At 33.9% G+C, this 20,456-nt stretch overlaps 1 protein-coding gene across 1 annotated transcript in view; it reads left to right on the top strand.

Moving 5' to 3' along the window:
* LOC112038522 (calpain-type cysteine protease DEK1) overlaps window positions 1–11,401 on the top strand; it is a 41,892-nt gene extending 30,491 nt beyond the window's left edge. The window contains 11 exon segments of the mRNA XM_065778731.1: window positions 2,088–2,283; window positions 2,286–2,357; window positions 2,510–2,645; window positions 3,435–3,565; window positions 3,689–3,803; window positions 3,899–4,560; window positions 4,563–4,924; window positions 5,103–5,213; window positions 5,803–5,861; window positions 8,263–8,425; window positions 9,924–11,401. Of these exon segments, the coding sequence (XP_065634803.1) occupies window positions 2,088–2,283; window positions 2,286–2,357; window positions 2,510–2,645; window positions 3,435–3,565; window positions 3,689–3,803; window positions 3,899–4,560; window positions 4,563–4,924; window positions 5,103–5,213; window positions 5,803–5,861; window positions 8,263–8,425; window positions 9,924–9,935 (2,019 nt within the window). The 3' untranslated portion in view covers window positions 9,936–11,401.
* Window positions 11,402–20,456: the final 9,055 nt, after the last annotated feature.

Genomic DNA, 20,456 nt, shown 5'->3' with positions numbered 1-20,456 from the left:
TGCCAATGATTCTTGTAATAAGCAATGAGAAATAAAAACAAGACCCACTTTCAGATTGTCCCCTTCCATTTTTTTTCCTTGAGCATCGTCCAATGATGTAGGAATAACTGGATCATTAACGTCTGGATCGGATTTCCACAAATTGGGTCTTAGCTACAATTACTGCATAAAGATTCTCCTAAATTATTTTTTTATTTTTATTATAAAAAAAAATGATTAAAGAAGGGGGAACTAAAGTACACAGTATAGTCCCCAAGACACAACTGCATGAATAAGGAATCCGAGTAATAAAAAAGAAGAAGACATACTGCCTAAAGGAGAAATCCACTGATACAATAACCTCGGAAACCTGTACTATGCCTGTTGAAATGTCTTAATCTGTTCCCCGCCATATTGTCAACATTAGGCACAATAGTACCACTTTCCAAACTGTCACCCAAACCTCCATTATCAGCAATAAAAAAAGAAAAACCCCCTGAATTTGGAATTTTTAATTTCAAACAATAGGAAAAATAACTACCACGTCTCTCTTTCAATATGGCAGCTAAGAAATTGGTGATCCTCACGATGCACGTTCAGTTTTACTTGACTTGCAGCACCAATTTCAGAAATCCTTTCTCCCCTAGTCAAATTATACACTCCAATGAACTCTAGTTCAAATGGCACCTTCTTCCTTGTAAGAGCGTGGTGGGTGAGGTCATGAGTTAAAAACCCCCAGCTTTACAAATAATAATATATAAAAAAATCCACCGTATTCTCATAGATGCTGTCCATGGACAAAAAAAGTCAACTTTTGGAGTCACCTTAGCCTGCAATATAGCATTCCAAGGGAAGCCAACAGCTGTAGTATCTAGCTCAGTAATGGAGGCTAAACGGTTAGACTTTAGTAGTTTATAGTTGTGCTGCATGACTATAATTTGTTTGCTTAAACTGTGGTCTCTTTCCATCTAAAAATAAACAGCACCAATGTAAAAAAACCTTTTTTCCTCTTGATCAAATTATCCACTGTGCCAACGAACTCTTGCTTAAATGGCACTTTCTCTCCATTGTAAGAGCAGGAAGGTAAGCTCATGGGTTCAAGGCCCATCAGGTATGTGTAGCTTATCAATAAAAAAAAGTTTACCTGTAATGATTTCCCCATAGATTATGTCCATGGGGGTTAAAAAATTAACTTTTGGAGTTAGGAATTAGGATCTAGATCTAGCACAGTAATGGTGGCTACACTCTTAAATTTTGGTAGTTTATAGTCCAGCTGCTTGACTATAATTTGTCTGCTCAGAGTGGTCTCTTTCCAACTTGAAAAACAGAAAGCATATGAAATAGCGATGGCAAAGTGATTATGAAAGCTTGCAAAAGCTTTCTGAACATGAGTGGAATGGATCCTTACACTTTCAAATAAAGTGTGGTAAGAAAGCCCACCTCAGATGGCATATTTGAACTTTTATAGATTCATAGTGGGTAAGACAAGGTGAACATACTGCCTTAAGTATTTAGAGAAAAACATACTATTAAGGACCAACTACTTACTATTTTATTATTTGTTGATTATGGTTTAAATTTTGAGGTGTGGATACAAAGAGGGATAGATTAGGAAGAAGAAAGAATGAGAAAGGCAGAAGAAAACGGATAATAGGGAAATTAACAAGGATGATTGGTGGGTGGAGCAACCTATTAAGAAAAAGGGAAATGAAAGAATGGATAAAACGAGCAAGCAGAGAATTTTCTTTGTTAATTGTTGTAAAAATGTGTTCTTTGAGTAATGGTTGATGGGAGGTTATATTTTATTTTGTTAAATAGATTTATTTCTATCTCTCTCACTCTCTCTTTTATTTTATAGGTAAGTTATGATCCCGGTGGGTCTTGAACCCATGACCTCACCTTCCACCTTAGTCTTACTAGGGAATGAGGTGCCATTCGAGCTAGAGCTCATTGGCATAGATTTGTTTCTATCTTGTTGTTATTATCTCTAATTTTGTTGTTAAGCTTTCTTTTCAATGCTGATAGGGAGCATGAAGGATAGAGGGTGGGGGAATAATTTCTGTTATAGATTTATAGTATGTCTTAAAAAAAAAAAAAAAGATTTATAGTGTGTCTTAACATGTTTGCACACACACACACAGGCTTTTAAAGTGGACTTTATCCATGCATTTAACTTCCTCCTTTTTGCTTTAGCAGGGGCTGTTGCTATTCTACTTCTTCTGGCTGTCTTCCTACTCTGTGCATATGAACTTTGTGCTGTGTATGTTACAGCTAGTTCAAGTGCATCTGAGAGATATTCACCTTCTGGTTCTTCTTTGGTGTATCAGCAATTGCCTTGGCAATCAACATGCTCTTTATTTGCAGATTGGTATTTAATGGTAAGCCTTGTAATTTCTCATCCTGATGCTTGTTTCTTCACTTACGTGATTACAGGGGTATAATTGCACTGTGGTACTTTGAATTACTCAAGGCATGAATCTTGTAGTTGCTGCTATTATTTTTCTTAACAACTTTCTTCCCTACTATACAGGAAATGGCTTGGATGTGGACGAATATGTGCAGCGGGCATTCAAATTTGCTTATTCTGATTGTATAGAAGTTGGTCCTGTGGCTTGTTTACCAGAGCCACCAAACCCCAGTGAATTGTATCCTCGTCAATCTTGTAGGCAAGTCATTATTTTTGTGCTGAAGTTTAGCTATTATATTTAATCAGCTGTTGCTGGATCTTCATATTGTTGATAGCTGTTGGTTATTACTAGGATGGCAAGGTTCTTTAAGGTTGTGATTTAAATAGTTGCATAATTTGTTTCACAACCTTCTTCATGGGTCAATGTAGACGAGCTGAAAATGGGGATTTGTGCAGTATAGAGTAGGTATTATTATTGTACTTCATTGAGGTTGACATGTTTCTTCTCTCTTTCTGGGAAGGGAGGGTGTGGTTGTTCTAAAATTAGATTGGGTGTTAGATTTTTACCTGTTTAAAGCTTAAATTGCATATTTGGTCCTCAACCTTTGACATTTGTTTCAAAATCATCCTTATACTTTAAAATGTTTTAACAAGGTCCTTACCATTATTACTTATAAAAAAAAGGGTCCTTACCATCATCTGATGGATGGAAAATTCTGACGTAATAAATAGAATTTGTGAAACTGTGATCACTTTGATGACATGGCATGAATTTTCTTTGTCACATCAGCATTTCCATCAATCAAACGATGATAATGGCCTTTTTGAAACAATTTTGAATGTATAGGGACTAGATTTAAACAATTTTTAAAGAATAAGGATGATTTTAACAAAGATCAAATATTGAAGACCGAATATGCAGTTTAACCTTGCTTCAATTTCTACTTGACAATTATGGTGCATAGTTGATATATCTGAATTTTATTCTTCATCTTGAATCTTGTTCCATTGTCTTCCATATTTTAATTTTTTTGCTTTGTATTTATAGGGCTTCACATCTCGGACTTCTCTACCTCGGCTCACTTATGGTACTTCTTGTGTACTCCATCTTGTATGGTGTAACAGCAAAGGAGGCACATTGGCTGGGAGCCATTACATCAGCTGCAGTTATCATTCTTGGTATGTTTTTAATCACTCTATTAGTATGTAATTGGCAATTTGTATTACTGTATTTGCTTCAACGACAAGATGTTATTACTTATTATGGTGCTAATTTATTCAAATGCATTTGTTGTTATGTAGATTGGTATATGGGCGCATGCCTGTATGGCTTTAAGCTTCTTAACAGTCGTGTTGCAGCATTGTTTGTAGCTGGCACATCTTGGGTTTTTCTAATTTGCTTTGGAGTGCATTACTGGTTTGTTATAGACTTTCTAATCTCAAGCATCAATTGTAATGTCACTGGTTTTTGTCATTGTTGTCACAGTCATTGTATTTTCTTCTTCATTTTAGGTACTTGGGGCATTGTGTTAGTTATGCCGTTGTAGCATCTTTTCTATTGGGGGCTGCAGTTTCTCGTCATTTATCAGCTACGAATCCATTGGCAGCTAGGAGGGATGCCTTACAGAGCGCAGTGATTCGTCTAAGAGAGGGATTTCGTAAAAAGGAACAGAACAGTTCATCTAGCTCTTCTGAAGGTTGTGGCTCAAGTATGAAATGCAGTAGTAGTGTTGAAGTGGGTAACCTTGGTAATGTAATTGAAGCAAGTGGCAGAAGTATGGCACAATGCACAGTTGATGGTGGTTCCTGGAATAATGCTGTCCTGTGTCGAACAGCTAGTTCACAAGAGGGAATAAACAGTGATAATAGCATAGATAGTGGAAGGCCAAGTTTAGCATTACGCAGCAGTTCCTGTTGTTCTGTCATTCAAGAGGCTGAGATAGGGATGTCGTGTGCTGATAAAAATGTTGATCACACTAGCTCCTTGATGGTTTGTTCTAGTAGTGGGCTCGAAAGCCAAGGATGTGAGTCTAGTGCTTCAACTTCTGCAAATCAACAAGCGTTAGACTATTTAGCTCTTGCCTTCCAAGAAAGGCTGAATGACCCTAGGATTACATCTATGTTGAAAAGAAGGGCAAGGCAAGGTGACCTAGAATTGACTAACTTATTGCAAGATAAGGATTGGATCCTAATTTTGCCATGATGTTGAAGGAGAAGAACTTGGATCCAACTATATTGGCATTGCTACAGAGGAGTAGTTTGGATGCAGATAGGGATCATCGTGACAACACTGACATCACTGCAATTGACTCAAACAGTGTTGACAATGCTATGCCCCACCAAATTTCTTTGTCAGAAGAGCTGAGACTTCGTGGGCTTGAAAAATGGCTTCAATTGTCTAGACTTGTATTACACCATGTAGCAGGTACTCCAGAGCGAGCGTGGGTTCTTTTTAGTTTTGTCTTCATTCTTGAAACAATCATTGTGACAATTTTTCGTCCAAAGACCATCAAAATCATTAATGCTACACACCAACAGGTAGTAGGATCTCTCTTCCTTCGACTAATTTTCATTTTATTTGGTGGCCGTCTGCTGGGTTTTTAAATCATTCCAGTTTGATGGTGGGAACTAAATGGGTTTTTATACTTTAGAGGTGTTTTTGGTATGACATTGTTTCACCTCATTTAGATATTTGGTGGAAATGTTGCGTTTGTAGTTTGAATTTGGCTTTGCGGTGCTGCTGCTCTCTCCAGTTGTATGTTCAATCATGGCTTTCCTACGATCACTTCAAGTGGAAGATGTGGGCATGACATTGAAACCCCGCAAGGTATGAGTGCATGTATTGGATATGGAAATATGGTGGTTTTTATGTTGGAAGTGGTTACAGTTGAATTTTCTGCAGTGTGGAAGTCTTTGAAGTTGAGTTGGATATGTATATAGTCTTGTAATTAACCTGTAAAAATGAATAAACTGTTCGTTCTTGAAGGAAGCCTACTTGCTTGTCTTTCTGATCAGTTGTTTTCTGTAAGTTGAATGAAAGTGCTTATCTAAATAAAGGAATATGTAGGAGAAAAGCTGCTATGAGCCTACAAGCATTTTGCATACTTAATTTTTTTTCTTTAACCCAGCTTTCCTACACAGAGTAAAAGCCTTTTAACAAAGGCTGGCACTACCACTTACTCCATCTCTAATCTAAGGTGACTTTATAAATATGGTAGTTCAGTTGCAAATTCCTGTACCAAATAGTTTATCTCCATCATAAAGCTAATTGTTACTTCTAACTCTAATACTTAAAAAAGCTATCTATTGCAATATGTAATTTAAGAATGCGTTTAACTTTGTGCATTAGTATCCATTACAAGCTATTTCTAATAGCATTATTGGGTGTTTTATCTCTATTTTGCAATTTTTTGCAGTATGGCTTTATTGCTTGGCTACTCAGCACCTGCGTTGGACTGTTGCTTTCTTTCCTGAGGTATGGTCCATATGTTTCAATAGATCATTGTTATCTGTTCGAGTTCTTTCTACCGTGCTGATAATGTTTAATGAAGCGCATATCCTTTGATGTATAAACATAATGATTCTGTGAATTTATACAACTGTTTTAGAGGTTCCTTTGAATGGTTGACTGATTTTAGCAGATCCTGACATCCAAAATTTGCTTGCCTTTTTTAATTAGCATATAATTTGCTTTCATTTTTCATTTTTAAAAATATTAAATTTTGTTCACATGGTTATCAATGTGAACAAAATGAATCCTCCATTTTCATAGTTATTTAGTTCCGAAATCGAGCTTTAATGCAGCATTTTTGAATTTGATTGTTTATCAGCTTAATTGATTATCTTACATACACTTCATCATATATGAGATTATAACAGCAATAGGTTCTAGATGGTTGTGTAGTATGTTCATTGAGTGGCCTCTATCAATGCTTAGGCCATTGTCACAATGCATGGTGAATCAATGAAAAGACTGCAGGAATTGTAGTGGAGTTCCCTTTCATGTATGGTTCTTGATTTTTGCCCCCATAGTACATCCCCAATGTACTCGGGTTGGCTTCTTTTTTAATAAAGTTTTTTGTTACCTATTAAAAAAAAAATGTATGGTGTTTGAATTTGTGACAGTATTTTATCACTCAAGGAGAAACACAACAATAATGAAGAAATTATTTAGTCACAGTAGAAATATTGCCAATCCAGCTGGACTTCAAGATTGATTCTCTGTTGTAATTTTTGCAAAAGATGGTACAGCTGAAGGAAAGATGCATAATACTCATCAGCATCCTTTTTAATTTTTATTTATGGTTTACATATAAATACCTGTGGCCTATCCTGACTAATCTATTGAGGATTCATAGTTTGACCCCAAAAATTTGGGACCAAGGCTTTGTTGTTGTTGGTTTACATATAAAGTAGAGGTATATAAAAGTGAGGTTGATAGAGAAGAATGATTAAATTAGAAGTGCATCATTGAATGGTGTGTCCTATGGATAAAAACCATACTAAATGGAAGAACTTGTTAGGAGGCTACGTTCTATGATATACCGCAGGGTGTGCAGTTAGGGAGATGTATGTCTATAACAATTATGGTTAATTGGTCATGCTTGATTAAGATTGGTAAAGGCACCACATGGATAGAGGATGGCCAAAAAGATAGACAAGTAAGTGAGGAAGATAGTTGAAGGCACCGCATGTGGCTTGAGGTTGAGCAGAGTGGCCAAAAAGGATCATGTAGTTGATAAAATGCGTTCGGAATGGGGCTTGCTGCACCTTTACATATGCATCTAACTATTTTTTGTTTTTGGGGGGCGGGGGGGAGGGGTTAGACTCAATCTTTTTCTTCCTTATTAGATGTTTCCATGGTTCTATTTCTTACACGTTTTAGTGGTCTTTCCATCTTTAGCCTAGGTCAAGTAACAACAACACTTTTTGGCTTGAGTGAGAACCGTGAGAGTTCTAATTTCCCAATCACCCCATTGTACTAGGCTACTAGCTATATGGTAGCATGGGAGTTTTAGAATAATGGTTAATACGCTTTCCTATTAGCTTAAGTCTTTGGGATTGATGGTATAAAAGTAGGTGAACTCGAGTTTGAGGGTGAGTTTGGTATTAGCTTTAAGCTTTAGTTTTTAGCTTTTAATTTTTATGTAAAGCTTTTTAAAACTTCACTTTTGTCCGCTTTTTCTCACTTTTTCAAGGTACAATTATACTTTTGCACGCTTAAATAAAAAAGGTTTCCGCAAAAAGCTAGATAAGCTGTTCTCAAATGGACCTTGAATCTTGTCTCCACTCTACCTTCCACTTAAATGGTTAAAATTTCCACTTGTTGGGCACTACTTATTGAGCTGGAATTTAGGCCCACATATGTGGGGCAGTGTTGGATTAATGGTTAAGTGATCAAAATCATTAATTTTACCCTTTGATTATCAGCTTGAACTTTTGGGACTACCATAATTTATCAGTTGGTTAATGGTCACTTTATACTGGCTAGTTTACATATGTTTTTTGTATTTAGGTCTTGAAGTACTTATAAAAAAAAGTATTTAGGTCTTGAAGTGAAGAAAGAGTGATTCATTTGTACCCAGACATCTAATATTTGTCTAGGAACTCAAACAACTAAATTATAATTGAATATGTTATTAAGTGATTGGGGTAGATCATAGGTTCAAACTTACAAAAAAGACAATACAGAAATGCAATATGATTACTAAGAACATTTTCTTAATCAGATTCTTTCTCATCCTCCTTATATTCATGAATCAATTTTGATGAGTGATTTGTATTTAAAATCTGAAGTAAAAAACTTTTGTTTCTTTTCATTTTTGATGTGGCTGTTTTATTAGCTGTTTTGATTGATATCTGTGTTTGTTTTGCAGCAAATCTTCAGTTCTTCTTGGATTGTCTTTGACTGTTCCACTAATGGTTGCATGCCTTTCTGTTGCCATTCCCATATGGATCCGTAATAATTACCAGTTCTTGGTTCCTCGAGTACAGTGTGCTGGTAATGCTGGAAATCATCGAACTCCTGGGACAAAGGAGGTTTGACCTTTATCTCTCACCCTCCCTGCACTTATGTAACTACATGATTATTTTTAAAATATACAGTTGTAAATGAGATCTTGATATGTGTTCTTGTATGAAATCTCATGCACGCACTATATATTTATTTTTCAGTTGGTAAGATATTTCTATTAGTCATAATTAACAGTTTTGGCCTTTCCACTGCTTTGAAGGTTCGTTGTCTTCTTATTTATTGATGTCCTCTTGGGGAGGCTGGTGTTGGCTACATTGGTATTACCATATGTGCTTCTGCCGTTTATATTAAAAAATGCACAGAACATGCGCTCAAAAGTGTGGCTAGTGTAGATAGGATTAGTTTTGTTGAATGCGTGTTCATTTATTTTATGCTATCCATACATGTACTTTTCCTATGTAAATTAAATCACAATCCTCTGTTTGTTTTTTCCTTTGTATATTGCTTTCTCTTTTCTTCATTTATACTGCCTCTTCTCCTTCTCGTTGCTTTTTTGCTGATTTTAGATTTGCTACATTTTCCCGATATTTCTGGTCTTGACATGTATATATATGACTTGTGGTGTGGGGATTCCCCTCTAAAGGAGTTCCCAAAGTTATTTTTGATAAGTCGGGATAGAGATTCTTCCATTGCAGGTTTACTGCAATTCAACAATGGGGTGAAGCATTGGGATCTTCATTTTTCCAGGTCGGTACAAGATTGGGAGTTGGACTCGTTGGGTGGGTTTATGGATTTAATTTATTCATCTTCTGTGCTTGGAAAGAGAGATGACAAGATGTGTCGGAAGCCTAATAAGAGTAGGGGTTTTGAGGTATTAGGATATTACCGGCATTTATGTCCCTCTAATTCAATCCATTTTCCATGGAAATCTATTTGGAGATCTATGATCCCTCCTAGGGTTTCCTTCTTCTCTTGGAGTGCTGTGTTGGGGAGGATTTTGACTAGGGATAATTTATGTAGGAGAGGTATTAGCATGATTGATGGGGATGTCATGTGTAAACATAATGGGAAAAATGTGGATCATTTACTTTTACATTGTCCTATAGTTTCCAAGATGTGGTCCTGGGTTTTTTGTTTGTTTGGTATCCATTGGGTTATGCCATTGAGAGTTATGGATCTTCTAGTCTCGTGGCAAGGCAGTTTTGGTCGGCACTGTAATGCTGCAATTTGGAAGATTGTACCATATTGCCTAATGTGGTGCATGTGGTGGGAGAAAAATGCTAGAAGTTTTGAGGATCAATGAGCGGTCCATCATAGAGCTTAAATCCTCTTCTTCTTCTTCTTCTTCTTCTTCTCTCTCTCTCTCTCTCTCTCTCTCTCTCTCTCTCTCTCTCTCTCTCTTTTCTAGATTCAGTTATTGCTCTTCAAGCTCTCTCTTGTGATTCTTTTTCAGATTTGTTAGAGCCATGTTCGGTGAGACCTTGATGTTGGTTTTTCTTTGTATACCTGAAAGTTTTGCTGCTTTAATAAAGATTTTTATTTACATAAAATCTAATAATATAGGCAGATGAATAAACCCCAGTGCTGATAGGGGGCGTAAGGCTCGACTGGGCATGGAGCAGGCCCGAGGATGTCAAAATCCTTCTCCCCACCTGAGGATGCGTGCAGCAAGATTTTGAGGGGCTATTGTGGGGCCAGAAATCAGGTAGCCTTGGCCCACTCCCAGCCAGGCCCAAGGGCCCACGCCGAGGATGCACGAGGGGTCCGAGGACGAAAGCGCGAGGACCGACCCCCGAGGAACATATCCGAGGATGACCCTGTCCTCGGGCGTCTGAGACCTCGGAAGAACACGAGCACCTCCCCATCAAAGGGGACTCCTTGAATATCCGAGGAGGAAAGGGTCCAGTGCCACGCGTCGGCAACGGAAGCACGGCGAAGGAACAAGCCTTAGGCGAGCTATCACCTCTGCATTGAATGCCCTCAACTAACGTCCTGGCCGCATTAATAAGGACAGGACTCCTGAACAGCGCCACCTTGGGTGCTGCAACCCACTGGAGGAACAGGGATGCGGCTTATGGGACAGGCTCTCAAGTGGTAGCCTGATTGATCGACAAATGGAGGGTTAGGATCAGTTGAGAGGTGTATATAACGCAGGAAGTCCCTCCTGAAAAGGGGAGGAAGGAATTGGAACCAGAAGGTCCTGTAATGACCCAGGCTCTTTTGAACCTTTGTAACCAATCTTAACATAAATAATAAGAACGTCAAACTTCGAAAGTCCTGTCCGAGAAGCATCATTGTGTATCCCAACCCATGTTTAAGTTGATAATGTCATACGCAACCATGCAGTGCAGTTGTATCCCTTACTAAGGCCTAGTTCTTGAGCTCATACTCTATAAATTCATTGAAGGGCAAGCTGGGCTTGGGTCCATTCTATCAACCTGAAGAAGTGTCCCAAATCCAGTCCCTATAGAAATCTATAAGCAAGGTAATTAAAACAATCATATTCTTACAATTCAAAAAGTCACAATTTCTTTTTTCAAAAAAAGGCCTTTTACATTTCCTTGGAATTATTTTTATTTTTTTTTTAAACCTTTGACATACCACTAACCTAACCACTTCATACATTAAAAAAAATTTAGGCTCATTATTACTTCCGTTAATATATTGTGGATATCTTAATTGATTGAGACCAAACTAGAGAAATGTCTTTCATATTTCCTTGAAAATTCAGAAGGGGAAAAAAAAAAAAGACTTTTTAACATACCACCAACGTAACTACATTTATAACTATTTAAGCCATCCATGATATTTTTTTCTTATTGATAATCATAAAATTTACAACTAGCAAAGGAACATAAAATAAAAATAAAAAATAAATGAAGGAAGAAAAAAAGAAATGAAATCGAACGTTAATTAATAATTGTTATTTGGAAAATAAAAAGTGGTAAAGAGGAGTAAAAAATAAAATAGAGATGACTATACAGAGGACATTGAAAACTTTATAGTGCAATAAAATCAACAATTAAATATAATAATAAAAATTTAAGGCGTAAATGCACTTTTAGTCCCTACATTTTGAAGTTTTTCCATTTTAGTCCCTAAATTTTATTTTTTCCACATTTAGTCCCTAAAACCAATTTACGCTTTTTATTTTAGTCCTTCGAGCCCCATTCCGTCACCAATTAACAGGGGAACAGACGGGAGCTATAAAATATTATTATTTTTTAACCCTTGTGAATAAAATAAGGAAGAAATCAGATTCAAGCTCACGTGAAGCATTTTAATGCACTTACCACCTACCTTTGGCGCGCTGGTCTTCCCCAAATCAGACTGAAATCCCTAGCTCTCTTCCTCTGCCTCACAACCAACAGCCACCATCATCAACCTAAAGAAAATCCCACTTCTCTCTCTAACCACCACCATCATCATCAACATCTCAAGATCCTCAACCATTTCGAAGCCCTGATTAGATGGAAGCAAGCTCTTCAACCAGTTCAAGCTTGAGGAGGAGAGCTCCATTTAGGTGCTACTGTGATGAAAAACCAGTGTTAGTCGTTTCGTGGACACCGGACAACCCTGACAGAAGGTTTTATGGCTGTCCAAACTACTGGGTATTTCAATATTTGAGTGTTTTTTTAATTAAATCATGTTGTTTCTACTGGGTAGTTCAAGCTTTTGATTTTGAATCATGGAGTTTTCGTGTTTTTATTTTTATTTCATTGGGGTTAAGGGAGGAGGGACTTTCTGCATTTAGTTCGTTTTCTGGGTTTGGAAGCAATAATTTTGGGTTTTTTTTTTTGACACCTTGTTCAAGAGGTAGGATTTGTGCATATAAGGGTATTGTTCAACTGTGCATATAAGGGTATTGTTTAAACTCAATTTGTTGACTGGGGAATATTTTCCTTTTGTTGGTTAGGTTAGTTTATTGATCTTCAATGGTAATGTTTGCTTAAAATTGGATTGCTGTGGTTATATATAAACAACAATGTTTTTTCAATTTCATGTTAATTATACAGTCCTTATTGGTCATTAAGTAGCTTGATGGATAAAGAAATTGGTTTGCATTTCAAGTTGGGCGAAAGTGTAAATTCTTCCAATGGCGTGATGATGAGATATGTGATCGTGGTAAGGTGCTCATCCCAGAGCAAAGGCAACGGATTATCAGACTAGAGGCTGAGGTTGCAAGATGCCACAGGAGAGAGAAGTTTTACAATGTGGCTTTGGCATTCTTAATGGTGATATGTGGGATTTGTCTCATTAATTGTATGGGTAGTTAGACAGGTAGTGGAAGATTGATTAGGCTGGGAAGTGTGGAAGTGTTTATGCTTGGTTAGGTGGGTGGTGGAAGTGTATGTTTAGTTAGCATGTTTCATAGATGGGGGAGTTTCAATATCCTGTAATTGTTAATGCAAAGGGCTGGCAGTGTGTACATTTTGTGGTTAAGCAGTTAGTATGGATACACCTGCTGGTTTTTTTTTTGTACCATTCCTGGAATGAAATGAATACCCCTGTTTTCTAACTGTGTTGTTCAATGTGGGGCTGCTGAAATGTGTTTATGAACTGTATTCATACTGGTTTCAGTTTAATAAAAAATAAAAAGTTAAATAACCAATTTGAAAAAAGAGATGTGAATATGAAATTTGTTAGTAAGTCTCAATTTCAAAGTCAGAGAGTAAATGATGACAATTCAAGGCATGTTGGCACAGACAGGCTACTTAAGTTGTTCAGCCATATCTTAAAAATATCTATTAAACTTGTCCAAAATATCTATTAAATAATGAACTTAACATTTATTTTAAAAAATATCTTATCTCATATAATTATATCTCCTAAAAATTGTTATTTTTAAATTTAAGAAAGATATGTGTTATTTTTTATGATTTTTTATTTTATTTTTATAATTGTTAGATTTATATGGAAAGTTTGTTTATTTGGAAATATATTAAGTTTTGAAATTATTGCATTTACTAAGGAATAGCTAATACAACATTTTAAAGAGAAATAGTTATTCCTTATTTTAAAGAATAACTATTCACAAGGAATGATTATTCCATGTAATAAAATATAACAAACTAAAGAATAACTAAACCATAGGAATAACTATTACATTATAACATCTATTATAGTCTACCAAATGAAAAATTATATTATGTTTCGGGTGTATATATCATCTCTCTCACAGCAGCTAGATCTCACAACTGTGTGAAACCCAACTGTTATGAGAGAGATATCACATACACCTGAAACATGATATACTGCCTGCGTTTGGATAGCAAGTTTTGCTACTCAAAGTAAAGTTGCGTTTTTTTTTTTTTTTTTTTTTGCCGCACTTTGTTGACTTTGGGGAGACAAATTTACTGTGCATGAACAGTGCGTGCACTGTTTACGCACTATTCATGCAATATTTAATATTAAAAGTGGGTTCCACAATACTATTTATATATTTAAAAATTATTTTGCTACAGTGTTTTCAGCAACAATCAGTTTTTATCAACTTTCAGCAACAATAAGTGCTATCCAAACGGACCCACTATCTCCTACCAAACATGCCTTAAGTTTGTACAAGACTGTGATATGCGTCACTTGCACATTGGAGTTGCTTGCCTTATTTGGAGACCATGCATGCACTTAATTTGCAGTTTGCAATTTGGTTCGCTGAATAGAACTAGTTAGTACTTCGAAAGTTATGGTAACGTGTACCGATTTGACACAATTCACATGGTGGGTTTTTTTTTTTTTGGCTGAAACAATTCACATGGTTTTGCTGGCATGTTTGGGACAAAACACCTAGGAAATAAATACTCTGCAGAGGAACATTGATGAGGTTTCAACTGTGTGCAAACGATGGATAGCGATTTTAAGCGAGGCAGGTCCATTGGTAGAAAATTAATTGACCTGTACTATAAAAATTAAAGAGAAGAACCAAATTTTCTTGACCAATCAGACATTAAGGAAAACAAAATTGAGAAACAACCACGCACAAAAGAGATTGAATTTGTATTCAATACAAATATTGAGGCTTTAAAGCTTATAATTTAAGGGTGTAAGGGCGTAAGTGTGTAATAACTTCAATCCTATAGTCTCTAAAATAACACATCAAACTTTGAATTATTAAAAAATAACCAATTAATCTTTATAATTTTAAATATGTCAAAAGTTTCAATTTAATAACTATGAAAAAGTGTTAAAAAAAAAAAAAAAACTTGTTTCATTGGATTCATTGAATTTCACCCATACTTTAAAGATTAAAGACAAGAATTAAATTTTCTTGACTAATGTTAGACATAAAAGTTTAATGAAAGAAAAAATATTTTTAAGGCTTATAAATATAATTTAAGGGTGTAACAACTTAAATTATATAATTCAAAGAAAAAAAACACACATTAAACCTTGAGGTTTTAAAAGATAACCAATTAAATTCTATAATTTCAACAATAACAATAGTTTCTATGAATTGTCATATAACTTATGAATTGTCATTGTGAAATGTAATTTTGTCATTTTGTGGTTAATTTAATAACTATTAAAAAATTGTGACAAATTTTCCCTTTGTGCTTATGGTCATAGTACATTACCTATTTAAGGGTCTAATGACTTGTTTGTAACTTTATATATATATATATATATATTAATGGAATTGAGATTGGATTGGATCAAATACAAGGAAACGATCATTTAATGGGACTGAGATTGGATCGGATCGGATCAAATACAAAAAATGTTTTTTTAATTAATTTTTTGAATTTTTAATCTAATAATTAATACTTTTTAAGCTTATGTATTAACGATTGGGTAGGATCTAATACAAAAAGATTTTTTTATATAAAAAAGTTCAACTTTTTTAATTTTTATCAAATGATTACTGCTTTTTTAACCCAACAATATTAGATATAAAAGTTTGAATAATAACAAAGATAAAAATTATTTTATAAAAAATCGTAAATAATTATTAGTAAATAATAAAATAATATTAATAATAAACTTATATAAAACTAATAAAAATTTAATCAAATCAATATTTTGTAAACATATTTTAAAATAGATTGTAAATATTTGTTTTGAGACTAATAGTTTGTAAATAGGATTTTGTTAATGTGTACTTTTAAGGCATATATTATTTTTTAATTTAAAAAAAAATTTAAGAAATTAAAAAAGTATTGACAATTTTTTTAATTTTTGAAAAAATATTTTTAAAAATAGATGAATTAATATGTACCTTAAGAACACACATAAACCGGAGTCTTGTAAATTTTACCAAAAGTTTAAATAAATTAATAATCTGTCAGAAATCTCTGTGAAAAGACAGTAATGAATGACAGTTTATTTCCGATTTTTTTTTTTTTGGTTAAAGTTCTTATGAATTGGACTTGAACAATAAATATCCAACCAGATTCAAGTACGCACGATGGGTGTTAACTCTAAGCCATTGGGCTCATGATAGCTACTAATTACTAGGATCCAGGCCACTGTCAAATGTTAATTACGACATTTGATATTTGATGTGACTCTCCCAGTAGGACTTGGGCCACTTAAATATTAGGTATTCATGAAAGCTAAAGGAAAAATTATTAAGCCACTGGCAGCTTTTTCAATATTTAGTAAAAAAGAATTTTAAATAAATTGTTAATTTATACGAACATGCATTAATTGAACTCATTTATGTGAGACAGATGCTAACAGGTGCCGTAAGGCTTCCATTAAGATTATGGGGAACCGAACAAAAAGCCTGCTAGTGTAAGTAAACTAAGCAAACCAGAAAAATAAAAGGGACAAAAACATTACGTGACCATACCAAAATGAGCCTTTTTTTTCTTTTTCTTTTTCTTTTTTTTTTGATAGGACCAAAATGAGCTTATATACTGTATACGGGACTACCTTTGAACGTTCAAATTTTGTATCTAAAGGTGTTATATAAGTGGATCTTATGCATTGTTTATGAGATTTACAAATTTTTATTTTCAGTAATTTCTTATCAAAAATAAGTTTTATGATATTATTTATATATTTAAAAATTATTTTGCTACTGTATTTTTAGTTTTTAACAAAATAAGCTGTATCTAAACGAACCCTGAGGGTTAGTTTGGTTTAGGAGTGAAAAAGTGGGAGGATAGAAAGTGGTAGGAGGATGAAAAAGTGAGAGGATAAAAAATATTTTAATTTCTCTTATTTTTGTTTGGTTGAGAGTGAAAAAATAGAGTGATATGAAAAGTAAGTTTATATAAATTTACTCATATACCCTTTTAAAAAAAAATAATGACTAATTAAAACAAAAAGTAACAAATAACTATAGAAAAAAGCAATAACCCAATTTATTAAAAAATAAAAATCATGTACCAAACAAAATCATGTCTAGTTAAACAAAAAAACAAAAACAAAACAACTATCAAAAAAAAAAAAAAAGAGAGAGAGAGAGGCAACCGTGCCTAGCAAAAAAAAAAAAAAAAAATTATTTATGTATAATAAAAAAATTGCAAACATACCATCAGGACCAGGAGCCTTGGTGGGATGAAGCTGTTGAAGCGGTTTGGTGATTTCATCTCTTGTGAAAACCTTGGTGAGCTCGGTGTTAATCTCCTCCGTGACACATCTAGGAACAACATTAGTGATCTCATCAATACCCGTGGGGAAGAAGGTGGAATATATGTTCTCAAAATAGGATATTGTAGTGGCTGTAATACTTCCTTACTCTCACACCATTCACCGTTATGATTCCATAGCCCTAATATAGTTTTTCCTCCGCCTTTCCGATGCACACCTGGTATTCCTTGCAAGTACTTTAGCTAGAGTAATTATAGGACTGAGCATCAAGTTACCGTATTTTATAAGGGGTTGTTAACAAAAAAGTATTTTTGTTTCAAATAATACCTTGATGTCTATATCAAAATTCAATCAACTGGAGACATATATGTAAAAATAACTACCCACTGTCTTTTATTATTTGTTAATGAGTTTTTTTTTTTTTTTTTTGGTAGAAGTGCTTTTTATTTATTGGATTTTGATATTGCTGACGTAATATCATTTAATACTAAACACTTTTTTCTATTAAGAGGTGTTGCATAACACTGTTTAATATACATTGGAAAATGGTAACGGATGCCCTTAGGTAATGGTTAACAATTCATTTAAAAAGTGTTTTATGGGAAAAAAAAGTAATTAATGTTTTGACAATTCTTTTTATTTCTCATTAAAGTGGTGTTAAACATTTCTTAAACCGAATTGTTAACCATTACTCTAAGAATACTCATTAATATTGTCTTAAGAACACTCGTTAACATGACCTATAAACATTTAATGCACACTTTTTCCTCACTCTTATATGAAGTAGTGTAAATGTACGTTAAAAATTAAATATTTAATTAAGGGATAGTATCCTTCTTTTATTTCTCTCACACTCAAACGTGCAACTGTATATTTGAAGACTAAAAGAGAAAAAACACTACAACAGAAGCCACGCACTCTCTTTACAAATTAAAAGATCAGAACATGTGTATATATGATCTAGAAAATAAAAATACTTAAAATTTTGGAAAAAAAAAATTATATGAGGTTTGCCTTACTTTATTTCTCTCACACGCTTGTAAAATTTACATGTCTATAAAATATGGGTCTCGGGCGCAAGAGATTTTCCCTTCAGCATTAATGAAATAAATTTTACCAAAAACAGAAAAAAAAAGAAAAAAAAGAAAAGAGTGAAGAAGGTGGAGAGTTGTGCCGAATTTGCGGGGTAGAATGAGAATTAACTTAGGGTGTGTTTGTTTGGAGGTGAAATAAGGTGGATGGAAATATTTGGAGAGAAAATGGAATGAAAACGTTTTTTAGTGTGTATGGTTGGGTGGAGAAAAAGGAAAATAAATGTGAGACCCAGATGTTTTCTCTTCGGGCCCACCAAAAAATTTATCTTCAAAATTGAGAGAAAACTAAAGAGAGAAAATAAGGCTGTTTAATGGACAAAAATACCCATATCCTTTTTTTTTTTTTTTTTTGCTAGGCACGGTTGCCTCTCTCTCTCTTTGTTTTTTTTTTTTTTGATAGTTGTTTTGTTTTTGTTTTTTTGTTTAACTAGACATGATTTTTTTTGGTACATAATTTTTATTTTTTAATAAATTGGGTTATTGCTTTTTTCTATAGTTATTTGTTACTTTTTGTTTTAATTAGTCATCATTTTTTTTTAAAAGGGTATATGAGTAAATTTATATAAACTTACTTTTCATATCACTCTATTTTTTCACTCTCAACCAAACAAAAATAAGAGAAATTAAAATTTTTTTTATCCTCTCACTTTTTTATCCTCCTACCATTTTCTATCCTCCCACTTTTTCACTCCTAAACCAAATTAACCCTCAGGGTTCGTTTAGATACAACTTATTTTGTTAAAAACTAAAAATACAATAGCAAAATAATTTTTAAATGTATAAATAATATCATAAAACTTATTTTTAATAAGAAATTACTGAAAATAAAAATTTATAAATCTTATAAACAATGCATAAGATCCACTTATATAACACCTTTCAATACAAAATTTGAACGTTCAAAGGTAGTCCCGTATACAGTATATAAGCTCATTTTGGTCCTATCAAAAAAAAAGAAAAAGAAAAAGAAAAAAAAGGCTCATTTTGGTATGGTCACGTAATGTTTTTGTCCCTTTTATTTTTCTGGTTTGCTTAGTTTACTTACACTAGCAGGCTTTTTGTTCGGTTCCCCATAATCTTAATGGAAGCCTTACGGTACCTGTTAGCATCTGTCTCACATAAATGAGTTCAATTAATGCATATTCGTATAAATTAACAATTTATTTAAAGAAATTTTTTACTAAATATTGGAAAAGCTGTCAGTGGCTCAATAATTTTTCCCTTAGCTTTCATGAATACCTAATATTTAAGTGGCCCAAGTCCTACTGGGGGAGTCACATCAAATATCAAATGTCATACTTAACATTTGGCAGTGGCCTGGATCCTATTAATTAGTAGCTATCATGAGCCCAATGGCTTAGAGTTAACACCCATCGTGCGTACTTGAATCTGGTTGGATATTTATTGTTCAAGTCCAATTCATAAGAACTTTAACAAAAAAAAAAAAAAAAAAAAAAAAAAGAGCCTCCGAGTAAGCACGTGAGCGCATGCTCAAAGGCTAGTATATATAATTTTTATTTTGAGAATTTAATTTATAAGTGTATAAAGCAAGTTGAAAAATAACAAGAGAGTGATCCTATTTTTTAGGCAATGTTTTAGTGAGAGCTAGAGTTGTACTTTTATCAGATTGTCCTTTAGTTTTGTCTTTACTTAAACAAAAGGGTGTACAGGCATTTTTGAACCAAAAAAATGAAGATCCCAAACTAGAGAAACCCCTTAAATAGTAGTACAAATAACATTCAAAGTTCGGCCAGAAAATAAAATTCACTTTCAAAGAAAAATATTAGTACATTACTAAAGGATTGTATTATTACATTAAGTGATTAAACCGTCATCATCACATCACCCAATCGTATGACATAGTAGCTTCTTCTCAGTAGCTAGAAATATATAACCATTACATACGTTTTTTCTTTCTTTTTTCTTTTTTTCTTTTGAGAGATTACATATGTTTTTTCTTAAACACATTTCTCAATCCGTTCTTTTTTCTTCTTTTTTTGTTGAGAAAATTCTCAATGCGTTCTTTGTTTAGTGTATTTTCTAGCTTTGACTTTGTTTGGTCTAATTTCATTCATTAGAAGAAACAACCAACACCGTCTTATATGATTTTTGTTGTTTTGGATGAGGGATCTGAATTATAAAGCTCCTCCTCTGTCAACAACTCGTTCATCAATTCCTTTGAATGTGTAAAGTTGTGATTTACAACTAATTTGTGTTGGCTTTAATTATGTGCCAAATTTAATTGTAATTTTATTCAATCTTTTGTATCCTGTATTTTATGTGGGATTTCTTTGCAAGGGTTGTGTGTGAGAGAGAGTGTGAAGAATCAAGGCAAATTGAAGACCAAAGAAGTTTTCGTGGGTAGCTCACGAGAAGCCTTCCCGCGAAGTGAAACATATACTCAACACATGATTGAAATGCGAAGAGTCATGAGAGATGGTGACAGCTGGTTTTCACGAGTGTC

Source organism: Quercus suber, unplaced genomic scaffold (assembly GCF_002906115.3).
Source record: "Quercus suber isolate HL8 unplaced genomic scaffold, Cork oak 2.0 scaffold_189, whole genome shotgun sequence".
In the NCBI taxonomy this organism is placed as follows: domain Eukaryota; kingdom Viridiplantae; phylum Streptophyta; class Magnoliopsida; order Fagales; family Fagaceae; genus Quercus; species Quercus suber.
Note: the sequence above shows the minus strand (reverse complement) of the source record. Positions and strands in the feature narration are given on the sequence as shown.